This window comes from Falco peregrinus, chromosome 10 (genome assembly GCF_023634155.1).
Source record: "Falco peregrinus isolate bFalPer1 chromosome 10, bFalPer1.pri, whole genome shotgun sequence".
Lineage (NCBI taxonomy): Eukaryota > Metazoa > Chordata > Aves > Falconiformes > Falconidae > Falco > Falco peregrinus.
The window spans coordinates 15157463-15173096 of record NC_073730.1 but is presented as its reverse complement, the minus strand read 5'-3'; the positions used below and the strand labels follow the sequence as shown (position 1 = coordinate 15173096).

At 38.7% G+C, this 15634-nt stretch overlaps 1 protein-coding gene across 1 annotated transcript in view; it reads right to left on the bottom strand.

Annotated features, from left to right (window-relative positions):
* The window catches only part of DPYD (dihydropyrimidine dehydrogenase), a 367955-nt gene that overhangs the window by 70828 nt on the left and 281493 nt on the right, over positions 1 to 15634 (bottom strand). The window contains exon 19 of the mRNA XM_055815469.1: positions 1042 to 1184. Within this exon, the coding sequence (XP_055671444.1) occupies positions 1042 to 1184 (143 nt within the window). The remainder of the gene's footprint in view (positions 1 to 1041; positions 1185 to 15634) is intronic.

Here is a 15634-nt window from a genome sequence, read left to right as displayed (position 1 = left end):
TTTATTTATTTATTTATTTATTTATTTATTTATTTATTTATTCCCCTGAAACATAGCAAACAAATGACTAATCTCAGCAGTCACCATAGCTGTGCAGGAAGGATGGTCACACCAAATCTAATTTTAATCTCAGTGAATTGTGGGAATGAAACCACTGCAGCCATCCCATGGAGTGACACAAAGCCGATATTCACAGGATCCTCAGCTGCTGTTATCTATGATGGGAACCACAGATAAAGGGGATGAGTATCTACTAGAATGTAACAATATACAATGGAACAGTGTAACATAAACACCACCTGCTCCTTAGTCATTCTAGATATGCTGCAATGGTGCCCTGACATGCCTAGTAGAGCAGTTAAGGGGCTGATTTCCAACCAATTTCCTGGTTCCTATAACAACAGGCCACCAAGACATCCTTCCATGACAGGGACTAACTAACCATGCCAGTCTGGCCAGGACCTCAAAACAACCCATCAGACAATGTAAACAGCCTCAACCACTGTATGCAGTCCGATACCTCACTCCAATGCCAGCACCTTATGCAGGAGGTACGGCTCTACACCTCCTGTTCCAATAAACATGCTTAAGGGACACAGATGCCCGGAGAAGCAAGAGTTACTTTAAACTGATTCCCAGCGGGACCGAAGTAGTGCTCTTTAAAATCCCTCTCCCCTCAAAAAGGCTCTTTGTAGAAGACAAAACCTGAGAATAAAGGAAGATCACATATCTCAAGCTTAACTCTGTGTCAACCTTGTTTAAAGATGTTTTAAGTTTAAATCCTGTAGGTCAGAGAAAAAAAGTGATGACATAGTCATGCTAGCCTTTTTCCAGATTAGTACTGTGACACCCAAAGTCATCTTTTGGCAACTCCTCCTCCATCTGAAATGAATCTCTCTCAGCAAGAAGCACAAAGCTAAAACCATGAAAATTCCTTTCAATGGTATAACCCCCCCAATATCCTAATGTTTGAAAGGAAGATACATTATGGTTTTAATTACAGTTATTCTAATTTTAATGTTTTAAAGAGAGAAAAGTTACCTGTAAAACAGAAGCCCCACTGTGCAGAAACTGGAGCCCACTTTCAGCAGAATCAATGCCTCCAGTTGCTAAGATGGGAAATCCTGGGAGAGCACGGGCTATGGCAGACACTGCGCGAAGGGCAATGGGCCTAATAGCATTTCCTACAGAAAACCAGAACATTCTGTTAGCAATATCAGAACATATCCTGATGTAATTTGCACATCCCTCATGGTAAGAACATCAGGAACTAACATCTAATTCTGGGATGCAGATGTTATATTCATTTATAAATTGACACCAAGAAGATTTCAAGTGGTATCAATACTTGTAAAGTATTATGAACTTGGCTGAAACACAGGAAAATGCACAAACATTTGGATAAACATTGCAAAGCTGGCTTGAACATTTTAGCTGGTGGTCAAAACAAAGGCTAACAATGTCTGAGACAGAAAGCAATACTTTACCATACAGTACACTGTAGATGCAGATCTATGTTTCTACATAAAGAAATCAGGTTCAGTTTTTGAACACAGATGTTGTCCAAGTAAGAGGGAACATCTCATTTATTTATGTCTAACTAAAAATTGTTTAAAAGTGCCATTGCAGTGGACTTGACATTTCATATATTATTTAGTATGTTTCCCCTTTGGATGTCTGCAGATTCAGATAATCCTTTAAGCCCCCTTTAACTATTAACATGATAGAAGCTCAAAAGAATAAGGTATATTCATTTATGGTTGTATCTCCAAGAATAAAGCTCGCATTTTCAAATGGTATATACAGGTTGAGTCAGACAAGTACCTGCTACATTTAGAGGCATTACGATTGAAATCTCAATACACTGTGTCTGCAGTGCATCTGCTTTGGCTACATCCTGTTGATGGTATGCAAGTATGAAAAATATGCATACAGATGCTGCTCATTAAATGATGGATAGCATAGACAGCTGACACTTCTAGTTATTTATTTTTTAGCCTAGTTAGGATTTCTCTAGATAACTCCCATATTCTTAAATTTTCTAACTTAATTTAGAGGACCTTTAGGATAATTTTATGTTATCATTGGACAGCAACACAGTAGTGTAAGGGAGGGACACATTGCTCCCAGAGGAACTGACTGGCTGTTGACGTACGCAAGGAAGTGATAATAGTTATCTTTTTCTTTTCTTTTTGGGACTGTATTAGGTAACTTGGGGAAGTACCATGAAATGAAGTACTTCTGAACGCCCCTCATGGATGTCTTTATAACCTTTAAAGTTTTGACATTCTGCAAGAGCAAATAACAGAAAGGGAAGAAAGAAATAAAAAAGTGCAATGAATAAAGCCCCAGGAAGAAGAAACCACAATTAGAAAGTGTGGGAAAAGAGCCCATGTGGAAACAGCTGCTGCATCACCACACCTCTGCTCAGGTGCCTGACCAACACCATCTCCTTCAGACAAAACTTCAACCCAAACAAGCTGTGTTGCCATTCTTGCTCTACACTTTCTGAGACAGAGGCACTTCAGCCTGCTGGCTGGATTTTTAATCTAAGAAAGTCTTTAATAAAGGGTAAGTTGCATTTTTCAAGCAGCCCTGTCTCACTGAGCCCAGCACCTACCCTCCCTCCAGTGCCCCCATGAGGGCTTCCTCTCAGGCAGAGGTTTACTGGCCTTTATGGAGAACCTACTGTTGGCTCATGATTCTGCTTTCTAGAAAGAGCCTCTGCCTTGCTTGTGCATCAGCATTCTAGCTGGGTCAATGAGGAGAATGATCCCATAACAAGTTCAGGTCACGAAATCTGTCATGTTTTGCTTTAAATAGGACTGACATTTTGTCAGGGAGCTGTTTTTTCCATTACAGAAAACTGAAATTTGGTTTGTCTTGACCATTAAAAATACTATCTTCAGTTTACATTGCCTTTTGCAACATACCACTGCCCCTCACTGTAACTCCAACAGCCAACACTGAATTCACAGGAGACCCTGGCCCTGCAGTATTAAACTCATTCACACCCAAAGGCTCAGCTAAGCAGTCTCTATTGACACCTGCTCTGGATTCAGCACAAAATTATCTTCTAGGGCAATGACAACTTCTCCTGCCTCAGGATAGATGCCTTCTCACTACATACTTAATACAACACCTCCTCCTTCTTCAACAGCTGATTTCTCCACCTGAGCAAAAACCGGAAGTCTCACTGTCTGATTAGAAGACTCTTCCACCTGCCATCAAAATACACTGGGTGCTCTTCCATGCCCATGTTAGGGATCAGACTGCTCACAGGCTTTACACAGATACCTCTTACTAGTTAAACAGAGACTACATAGAGACGGAACATTTTCAGCAGCTAAACTTTCGTTTGCATAAATGGACAGCTTAACACAAGATGCACTATCAGTGTATTTTGGAAAAAACTAGAGCCTAGTTCATAAAAATTAGAAATCTCACCGAAATGGCCTTAAAGAATCTAAGATCATACCAGAACAGATCACAGAAAGGAGCTGGAGCTCTACAGGAACTTTCCACAGGACGCTAATAATTATTTGCTGTCATTTGAGCTAGATCAATTGTAATGTATTTGAAAGGAACAGAATGGTTTTCAGAAAGAGGACGACTGCTAGTGTCCAAAGAGCAAACACTATGACAGAATCAATGGTCCAGTCTTAGCGAAAGACTTGAGACCAGAAAAATGGAACCATACTATTTACTCTCACGGATTTATTTATAAAGCCTTCTGGAGGGCATACATGCCAAGATGTACATTACACAGCTAAAACCATTGAAAATAATGTGATGAAAAAACACTAGTTGGTGAAATTCTTCAAATATTCAGTGTTTGAAACTGAGGCTACAGGTAAAGCATCAGACTTGCTATATGGCTTTCAGGCACTGACACAGCTGCTCCAGAATTTCACTGTGATGAGGTAGTTATTTTTTAGAAAGGTGTAAGAATACAGGTGCTGGTAACTCTGAAATCATGTGGCTAGAGGGAAATTTCTTACCAAACTACATGAGTTAAGAACTGACATCTGCCTTGAGGCATGAAGGTCTTTTAACCCCAATGTAACTCTGAGAGTTTGCATTCAATCAGTTTTTAAGCCTTATAGACCCTTGACCTTAATGATATTTTGTAGCAAAGAGTTCCACAAGAAAATATTTCCAGAATATAATTGTTCCTTTTTTCTGTTTGATTACATTAGCCACCTTCTCACTTCAATGACTGTGTCTGTACAATGGTCAGTAGAGGAAAAGAAGCAAATGACAGCTTATTTAAGGTTTCAGCACAATAGGTAATCAGAAAGGTCTTCATTCAGCCCAAAGAAATCAAGCATATGATTTGATGAAGCCTAACACAGATGGCAATGAGACTTGGAATTTATTACTGAACATAGGTACTTTTTGGTACTAGCTGCACTTGATATTCATAATATGAGTTATTACTTATGTTTGGTGATTAGCAAATTAGTGAGAAATAGGTATGATCGCAAAAGTATTCCATTCATCTATATATAATTCACCCCAATGAATTTAAAAACATTTCATGAGTGCTTCTGATGAGAGTAAATACATGGCTCTAACAACAAGCAGAGGACTGACTGAGGTGTCACTATTCATCTCTGCATTTTTTTTCTTTAGTCCACTGAATACGGAACAAGCACATCAGAAGGGGCAGGTATTCTCTCCCATGAATTTCTTTATCAACAGTTCAGAAGATTCCCCTTCTGTAATAAAAGCCACTGGTCTGGAATACAATGTTATTTACTTGTGATAGAGATCCTATGGACTAATGAAATGGTGAAACAACCTTCCAGGTTAAAGCCAAAACCCAAGAAAGAATACAAGCAATAGTGATGCCAAGTTATAAAAAAAAAGGCAAATAATAATTAAAAAAAAAAAAGGCAAATGAGCATTGAATTTGACCTAGAGTCTCTATTTTCCTGCATTTTCATATTAGTACTACAGGAAGGTAATACATTCCATTACAGACACTTGTGGAGAAGGAGTTTTTAAAAGGTTGAAATAAAGGAGATCTAATGCCAAATTTTAGAAGAGCTGTAAGAGTAGCTGGAATTTGCAGAATGTTGCTGATAAATCAAGTGGTATTTAAGAAGCTGAGGTCCAAACCCAGCATGCAGATAACATACTAAAAAATAAGCATCTACCACATACTTTGACATGTTCCACTAGTTAATCACCTGTAGCTGGGGAAAATGCTGATATAGAATCATGGAATTATTTAGGTTGGAAAAGACTTTTAAGATCATCAAGTCCAACTGTTCACCCAGGACTGCCAAGTCTATCACTAAACCACGTTCCCTAAGCACTGCATCTGCATGTTTTTTTAATACATTCCTCCAGGAATAGTGATTCCACCACCTCCCTGGGCAGCCTGTTCCAATGCCTGACCACCCTTTCAGTGAAGAACTTTTTCCTAATATCCAGTCTAAACCTGCCCTGGCACAACCTGAGGCAGTTTCCTCTTGTCCTGTCGCTGGCTACTTGAGAGAAGAGACTGACACCCACCTCCTTTCAGGTACTTGTAGAGAGCGGTAAGGTCTTCCCTGAGCCTCCTTTTCTCCAGGCTGAACAACCCCAGTTCCCTCAGCAGCTCTTCATAAGACTTCTTCTCTAGACCCTTCACCAGCCTCGCTGCTTTTCTTTGGACGCTCTCCAGCACCTCAACGTCTTTCTTGCAATCAGGGGCCCAAAACTGAACACAGTATTCAAGGTGCAGCCTCACCAGCGCCGAGTACAGGGGGACGATCACTTCCCTAGTCCTCCTGGCCACACTGTTTCTGGTACAAGCCAGGATCCTACTGGCCGCCTTGGCCACCTGGGCACACTGCTGGCTCATATTCAGCTGGCTTTCAGCCAGCACCCCCAGGTCCTTTTCCTCCAGACAGCTTTCCAGCCAGTCTTCCACAAGCCTGGAGCATTGTGTGGGGTTGTCGTGACCCAAGTGCAGGACCTGGCAGTTCTTTTTGTTGAACCCCATGCAACTGGCCTCGGCCCATGGGTTCAGCCTGTCCAGATCTCCCTGCAGAGCCTTCCTGTCCTCAAGCAGATCAACACTCCCTTGAAAATGGAAGACAGACAGAAAAAATACCTGGTGGAGATGATATGATACATTATGTTGAAAACTACTCTTTCAAGTCTCTCATTATGGAACAAATACTTGCTATGATATAAAGATTTAAATAATAAAATAATTATATGTTACAAAAGTCACTGACCTTTTTCATGCCTTAAAACAAAGAGTTTTGTTGTTTGTTTTTTCAAATAAAAACCGAGATTTTTCATTACTATCAGGGACTTCAGTAGGCAAAATACAACATGAAGAAGAGGCAGAACATACGTCAATCAAATGCCTCTCCTTGGCCAGCACAGGTAGCCAGCATTGCCCCTGTCCTCTGAGGATAGCAGGCTGATTACAAACTGATGAGAGGTATTATACCTACTTATTTGTTTGATTGTTTATTTTTCCTTAGGAAATAAAAAACACTTTACCAATGCCAGAAGACACCGGTTTTATTACAACTTCATAAGCCCTTGGAGTACCCGGGGGACTTGATCCTGCCTAGCATCAGAAATGTTCAATAGAATGAAACTTGAGAGGCAAACTTAATGTCTTCTTCAAGAAGAAGCCTGGTGCTAAGTTTCAAGCAATGCAGTAGCTTTGGAAGTTCCCAGCAGAAACAATTCAGACCTTCTTGATCCCAGTCATCCACCAATGGGGAAAAAACCCAGTGGGGAAAAACCCCACAAGCCTTGAATACTGAGCTACATTCTCACTTGCAATATACTGTACCAATACGGTAGTTTAAAGTCTTTTAACACATACTTCAGCAGCTCAAAATGTGCCTTTAGGTAAAGATGATCCAGGTCCATTAAAAAACAGCCAACAGAACCAAGGTGAATCATTTCAAACAGATGACACTGAGCCTGAATCTTGAAACTGTATGAATGGTCTTTATCAAACTCTCTATCAACAAAAAAAACAGATTTAAAAGGAAAGCAAACTCTCATACCTTTGGTTAGTAGATTACTTAAAAGCAAATCTTTGTATCTATGGTTACTAGGTGGAATAAAAATGAATTTGGGTCACAATTCTCCCCATTCTGTGCACTGTAAAGTAAAATTAATTTTTAATTTGCATTATATTATATTACATTGCAGTTCTTTAGAAATTTAATATCAGATTTAAACCACAGAGCCTAAATATTACCAAGAAAAAATAGCTGATACATTATTTTTGATTAATAAATTACTGATGAAGACTGTGCTGCTAAACCCCAAAATCTAAGCAACATCACCCTCCCTCCCTCTGTAAATACATTCTTGGAAGACAGCTGACATTGTTATCTCCCTGACTGTTAAAATTAATAAAGCTAATGACAAAAGAAGTCAGTGACAGCAAATAGCAGACTTGGGTGAAAAAGCATTACATAAGGGAATTGGTCTGCAAAAGTTCAGGCACAGTAGATGATCAATCCAATGCTGCAGGAAGTAACTAGATAAGAAAGTTTGGGGATTAAGAAAAAACCACTGAAAACAATTCTTTGTTAAGACATTTTCTGCATAACGTGTATGCTGCCTAGTACTGGTGATCAAAGTACTTTATATATATAATCATCTGCACTGACAAACAGTCCAGGGAAACGGACAGGTTATACACAATTCATTTGCATTGCATTCCTTCTGATTGCAATTATTCTATATGTTCTTTCGCTCTCCCACCTGTAGGTGGCCACCATAAGCTATACTTATCAAATAACTCATTAGCAGGGTTTTCAATACTGTCATATCGAGATAATTAGCAATTTATTTAAATAACCAATTTCTGTGGAAATAATTGCCATGGAATGCCCTGAACCTACTTTTTATAAACTATAATAAAAGTGTTAAGATAATCCCTGACATTTGCAAATGCCATTAGTTCACCTTTCCTTTTGATAGTGCTATGGCATTATGTTTAAACAATTACCCGATAACGTGGCAGTTTAATGAAACAGTGTAGCAGGCACATCCTTCAAAATGGCCAAAGAATGCATTTACATGCAAAAGAAAACCCCATGAATAGACATGTTTTAGAGAGAAAGACTATCCAAGCTGTTAGGAGGTCTCCAAATGGGGGACACGATATTCAGCGTGCTAAAAAATACGGGAAGTGCCCAAAGAGCAAGTTCAAGATGGACCTTGCCATGGCTTTAATTCCGCAAAGTGCAACGCATCTCAGGATCCAGAGAAGACTCTCTTCACTGCTCCCTATCTATTTTGCAGCCTGGTCAGTCCTTCAGTCCCTTATTACTCACACATTAATAGCCATTTGCCAAATTCACTAATAATAATGTGCTATTTACTTGGGCTCTGGCTATTTCTAGCCAAAACTTTGAATTATTCATTTACCAAATGGAGCATTCAAAGGAATATTCACTTTATGAGGTGTCCCTACAAGAGTTAGCCTACATCTTCAAAGTAATGGCTACCTTATGTTTTATTTTACGGATAATTTGTGAAGGGTGACATGCCAGCACTGCCAAATCAATGGCAAAGGTTCTGCTGACTATGACTACAGTGAAGTCAGGCCTTTACCCGAACACTTTAGAATAAAAGTAATGATTCTGCAGATGTGAAACAATTTCTATCTCACTCTGCCATCACTGGCTCTTGAAACCCTATCAACTGATTGCATTCTACCAATATTTGTTAGCATATTGTGACTACCTATGCCAAGGCTTGTGTTAATATTTTCTCTGATACTTATTTCCCCTTCCTTTTTATTTCAAAGCTTACTTCTCCTTTGAATCTATTTGGGATACCTATGGGCTTGAGTCCAACCCATGACTGGAAAAAAAGTACTAATAATTTTGCTTTATGTTTCCTTTGAAAAAAAAATTGTACCCAAATAGAAAAAAAAAAAAAAAAAAGTGGAACTTTGACAAGCACAGAGAAAAATCAGTGTCCTTTTTAGGATTTATTTTGACCATTTATGAATTGATACTAATGATTATTTATGCCCTTTCAACTGCAAGTTCATAAACTCACCAGAGTTCTCATTCAATAAATGTTTAGCAGTCATCAGAGACTTCTCTCAATTAAAAAGGTTAGAATCCGAGAGGGTGAAAATATTAAATTTTTCTTATCTGTAAATATTATTTATCCAGGAAGACCTGGGGGGATTTTCACTCATATCGAACTTCAGTAGGAAAAATCAAGAGGACAGATACAAATTGTTTTGCAATTGCTGCAAGAGCTGGTTAAACATTTTCTAATAAAGCCATTCTCTCCCTGAAAACTACAGATCCACTAAAAATTGCTACTTCTGGTGATCTGCATGAAAGTTAGCAAAACATCTTCTGTTGCAGTTTATCAGATGTTCATTACTTAATTTCATTCATTCTTTCTATTTTGGTTTGACTTGAAGCTGGAAATTGTTTTGCACAGTGCTCTTTGTCTCGCAGGTGCTCTTTAGTTGGCTTGGTATACCCTTTCTTTTTCCTGACTGCTTTGCTAACCCTCCCCCATCATGACTTAAGAGTCTGAGTCACCTGGTTTGGTGCCACACTGCTGAGCACAGCGTGCAGCTGAAGGAGGTCCTGCACCTTTTGCACTGCACTCCCCCGCTGGGCCAGGACAAAACTTGCCTTTTACTGAGACATTGGTAGTGCTAATAAACCAATACAAATAATGATAAAAGAATAATAATAAAATAATAAAAGTAGTGGTAACAACTGGGGTATGCACCCAACGTAACTCAAGCAAAAAGACATGTGAATTAGACCAGCATAAAAGCCAAGGGGACAGCCCATCTAAGAAATATTGCCCACAGTTACCAGACTAGACCACTGCAGCCATCACAGGGGGACAAATGAATTCTTGCCAAATTCTGCCCAGCAATCCTTCCCCCTCGAAAGATGTGAATGCTTCACTTTAACACACGGTAGGTCTCACTGCCCATTTATTTCAGTGCAGAGACAAATGTGTTTAACTCAAAATCTAGTAGAAGTGTTTGTGGCTATTTACCCAGAAGCTTACAGGTTTGTTCAAAGGCAGCCTTGTCTCTGTCAGCCTCAGAGGCACCACTACCTTTCTTTGAGTGGGTTTTAACCTCCTTAATAACAGCAGCTACCATGGCCAACGTGACCCTGATGCCAGAAAGCAGGACGTGTATGTGAGTCTACATGTCTGTGCCTGTACTTCAGTGCATACATAATTCTAATCACACAAAGGCAATTTTAGTATATCTAAGGATACACTGGAAGAGTGGTGACTGGCTGCTGAGCAGAACGCTGAGGCTCCTAAAGTGTATTTAAAAATTAAGAACATTAATGACAAATGCAGTACAACAACTTTTCAGGTTATTTAAAAAATCTGAAGCATACTATGAACTGTTTAATAAACATTCGTCTAAGAAGTTCATTACAGAAAGGGAAGCTCGGTTTATCAAAGCACAGCAAACTAAAGAAACCAGATCTAGAAAGCTCAGATGAAGTATTTACTTCTCCATTTACATAACTCAGGATCATTCTTATCCTCTTTTGAGGTTTCTTTATTTTATTTTGTCTGACTCTATTTTATCTATCTCATCCAGTTGCTGCTATCCAGCAATATACAATTTTATGTATGGATATATTAAAAATATTATGGTTCAAACACAAAATTTTTGTGAAACAAATGTCTCAATTTCAGCAGAAAACACTGTGTTTGCCTGTGCAAGTGTGTGGTGTGTGTCTACACACACATCTACCATATTATTATTACATATCCATATAATCTGTGTGAGTATATATATACACGCACACTCAGTAGATATATTTCCATATTCGCATATACATAAAACAGTGGATGACACGTCCCCTGATAAAACCTGTTATTTCAACACTTCAAGTGAAAAGTGTTAAAATAAATGGCTCATCACATACAATGTGTTAAAATAAATGTTTATTTCAACACTATGTGTATCATAGCCATTTATTTCAACACTTCCCATTTCTCAAGACTCACACAACCAAGAGTAGGAGAACTGATAGCTATATCTAAGGTAGTTGAAGCACACAGCCCTACTTGCCATAGGATGAGTAGGAAGCTATTTGACACTTCTTCTTCTCCCAGCAATAAATGGAAACTACCTACCTGGCATGTTCGTGGGGATCTGGATATGTCTGTAAGCTGGTGGGCTGTATAATCATTTGGAAAGAAGAAGGGCCATGCCAGAGTCTGTTGAGATATTTGGAAAGCAAGCTGCTGCTACCGGGGTAGGGTTGGGAAAAGAAAAGTATGGGAGCTTTTGACAATTTCACTTTGCAATTTTGCAGTTTGACACAAAGGGATCTGGGAAGACAGAGACTCATGTGAACAAGAGCATAAACTAGAGCTGTTCATACTGAAGGCTGGAAGGGATGTGATTTTTGCAGGACCAGTTATAATCTGTGATCAAATTATGAGTTAGGAGAGAACAGCTGTGTTCTTGCTCTATCCTCCTGAAAATAGTTTTCTTGGAGGATTCCTCAGCTTCCAAGACTTGCCGTATTTATTTTAATACAGAACCTGAAGGATCTTAGGAGCAAAAGTTTTCCAACTTCAGGTGATCTCTGAAGTACAAATACAGTCATTGAGAGCTTCATGTTGGTGCATTTAGATTAGTGTCAGCATCTGAACTTGCTCCTACAAGCTAAGGTTGGACATTACATTATATGTCAGTGTTAAAGTAGCATCAGTTTCTTTCCCTGCCTTATTTTGCGAGGAAAGCACATGAAGGTCCCATTCTCTGGTAGTTCCCAGTGGAGCTGGAGGGCACTATCCTTTCTAGACTGGTCTATAAGGGACAGAGGCAGGATGAGGATGAAGAAATTTAAATAATGTATAAAATATGCACAAAACCTCCACAAACTTTGAGTTCCCTCTAAGCAATATTTACCACGAACTTGCCTGCGATGTTTTCTTACAGCTTTCCTCCTTTGAAAAACTCTCAAAGCATGATTAGAGATCGCCTAGGTCCTAGCAAGACAGTGTGGCCTTAAGAAGATAAACACTTGGTAGGGGGTTCTCTTTTCTTTTTCTTGTACTTTTCTTCCCTGAAATTGCAGATCTGTGTGCTGGTTTGGACAGAGCACAAATCCACAAATTAACCTAATGAAACTTTTGCAAAGACTTTGCAAACAGCATACCCTGTCAGAAGACTGTTTTGCACCCAGACAATGAAAAATTGAGACCACAGTTTCATCAACCCACAAATAAATTCACTGCCTCAAGCCAAGCCACTGCACAGTGCCAGTTGCCCAAATTCAAACATCTCTCTTCCTGTAAAGTTATCTTTCCCCCGTGTCACCTTTGGCAGATAAAACACTATAATCATTTTGTAGCAGAACAGTGTACAATGCAATGGAGGTTCTCAAGAAAAAAAAATATGTTTTCACCCTTTCACTTTCTTCAGATGTGATTAGTTCCAGAAAGAGGAGGTATCATCACTCCTTTGAAGGCACTATAGGTTATAAGATTGGTCCTCAGAAGTTGGCAACATGTAATAAAAGTGCTTTATTCCTAAACATCAATCAGTTTCAAGAATGGCAGTTGCTCACAGAATGGTAATAATGAAAATATTCGGCTATTAACTGCCGTAGACACTAAAACACTGTATGACAGACATGCAGTGCTCATTACACAAGAACACTTTCTTATAATTATGGTTTTATAACTAGGTACCATAAGTTTCTAAATGTTTAGTTTCTTACACTTTGGTATTTTTATAATGAAATTTACATAACAATACTTAGTTTTCCATGAAGGAAAAGCTTCCCCCACAACAGAAAGTTGATACCTTGACTTTAGCTGAGACCCTGGCTGTGGATGGATTTTAAACAAAGGCTTTTTCTTCTGTTCTTTCTTTTTAATAACCTTCGCAATTGCAGGAAGTTCCATTCCATTTCTTCAGCTGAGAATGTACAGCAAGCTGAAGATTTAATGCCTTAATGGAAAGCAAAATACTAGCATGTCCATGCTGTGTAAACTATTTGTGGCATAAAGGAAGCACAAACCTTATTCACAGAGGCCTTTACTAGCCTTGGATATATTATCAAGGGTTGGCAATTAAAACATGGCTATATCAGTTCTGCTTGTGACGAGCAATACAACTCAATGCTGATTTCAAGACAAAATTATACACATGTAACATAACATTGTTTTCTGCATTAATAAAAAATAACAGCATTAATAGGCCTAAATACTCATTTGTCCGATGTATTCAAAGCAACATAAGTGGATGTGAGGGAATTTAGTACAATGCTCTGTCAGGTCATTTTAATTGTTATCCAATGAGGGCAGCTCAGAGGGTAAGGGATTTAACTTACATACTTACTCATCCCCTCGGCTTCCACTGAAGAAACATGCCAGCAACACAACTCCTAAACTGCATTCACTGGTCTTCAGTGATCGAAGTAAAGGTCAATTAACAGAAAGCCAGGGGCCCAAAAAGAGTATGTTGATTTTAAAATACTGATCAGAATACACACACTGCTGCTGCTGCTAAACACACACCAGCAACACCTGGCACTTATGCAATGGCTCTAGGAGAAGATAACCAAATGCTATACAAAGGTTTAATATCTTTATCTAGAAGAAGAGAAAGGGTGCAACAGGAGGCCTGGAAGTCTGTGTGTGAAGAAGCAGTCCCACCTGAGCAGAAAAAACAGCAGTCAGCCCTCCTGGTCACACATCTCTCATCCCTTGTCCCAGGATGTCATATTGCCTTTTTCTCGAAAACTGTTGGTAATTTAAAGGGTACCTTTTCAGAAGTATGCTTTTTAAATCAACTCAAGCAGTCTCCTCTTAGAAGTAAATTACATACTAATGTCGTGGGCACCTTATTCTGTGTATTTTCATGGATCAATTTTTTATGCCCATTCAAACCACAGCCTCAAGCATGGGAATATCACTGCTCACAGAAGCATACAGGACTGTTGTTGACTGTTGCTGTCACCCATAAAGGAATTATGTTCTTCCTTCCTGTTTTTCTTTAATCTAAAATAACACAAATCTGAAAGAACTGATTCACTCTGGGGGTAGTATCTTTGGGCAAAACTGGGTTGATTCCCTGTTCTTGGTCACACAGAATTACTAGGAATTCTGAAAGTTATTTTAAGCAATCAATGTACATATGAAAATAAAGAGATCCCATTTGCATGAGCTATCGCTGACATAATACTGTGTATGGAAAGCTCAAAAAGGAAGACTCACAAAGGCACGAATGTTCCATGTGAAACTCTAACACATCTGTTCAGCACTGAAAAGCCAGCATTTAAGTCCAAAGCACTAGAGAGCAGAGACAAGTGCATTTTTGGAATCAAAACAAATGCTGGTAATTTAAGAAAATACTATGAAGCACACAAAGACTGTACAATGCCATATGTTGCACAATGCATCTGGTAATCAACTTAGTGTATATGCCAAATTTACTAGAAGCCCAAATAGACTTAAGTTCTTTATTCAGAAATTCAAAAAGTAAAATAAACATGGTGCACTTACGATGAGAAAAAAAGTTATTTTTTCTTTTTACCTACAGAACACAAAATTAATCTCCTACATCATGAATACATATCGAAGCTTCACTTTTGATCAACAGCCTTCACAGACTCACAGTTTTAGGACATGGTGTGTTCTACAGTATAAAAGATGTGATTTTAAAGTTACTTTACACTCGGTTTTTACCTCTGTCTTAAAGGTTTGAAGTCATGAAGGTTTTATGCTGTCATTTGTGATTCTATACACCATACATTACTGAAGATGTCATCAAACAGATGCACAACAACCTTGCATGTATTGCGGTCCTAAATCAAATATGAATCCAGAGCTAGAATATTAAAAATACAGTAGAAATTCCTAATTCAAGTAGACAGTATCACCTATAAAGACAAAATAAATGGTGTAGGATAATAGTTTTCAGAGTTGGGTTACAGTGTCAATACAGAGACTCGAGCTGTGTTAACTCACCAAGCTTGATCTTGCTTGCCAGAGCATGCTTGTCAATATTTAGCTCCCAGGGAGCATGTCACGAGTCTTTACAAAAACTAGCTTAAATACAAAATACTATAGCAGCTGCTGTGATCCTTTTTCTAACACTGAGATTAAATTGCTGAAATTTGTTTTGAGCTTTTTAAACCAGAAGATGTGTGCCATATACCTACTGTAACAAGAATATGAGAAAGAGCATTAAGGGATTGCAATGCTGTTATTAGGGCTTATTAAAATACAGAAAAACACCAGATGCCTTACATTAACTGATTGGAAGATATTTTAATGTCAAGCATACAAATATCGCTTTCTCCTATGATATCAGATTAGAAAATGGACTGGGCTAAAATAAGATACATCTGTGTTTGTTGGTTTTTTTTTAAAAAAAGTCTAACCTGCACCAGAAAAAATTGAACCATTTACTTCCCTAACCACTGGAACTTCATCACAAAATGTAGGCACACACTATCTCAGACCTTTGACACAGGTACCTAGATTAGGAATATACTGACCTCAAATTTCTGATGCAGTCAGTGGAGCAAGAAAGGAACCCCACCTCTGAGAACATCCATCTCCTTACAGTGATGAGACAGAAGCTTAACAGTCTCCTAGTGTAAGCGCCTGAAGT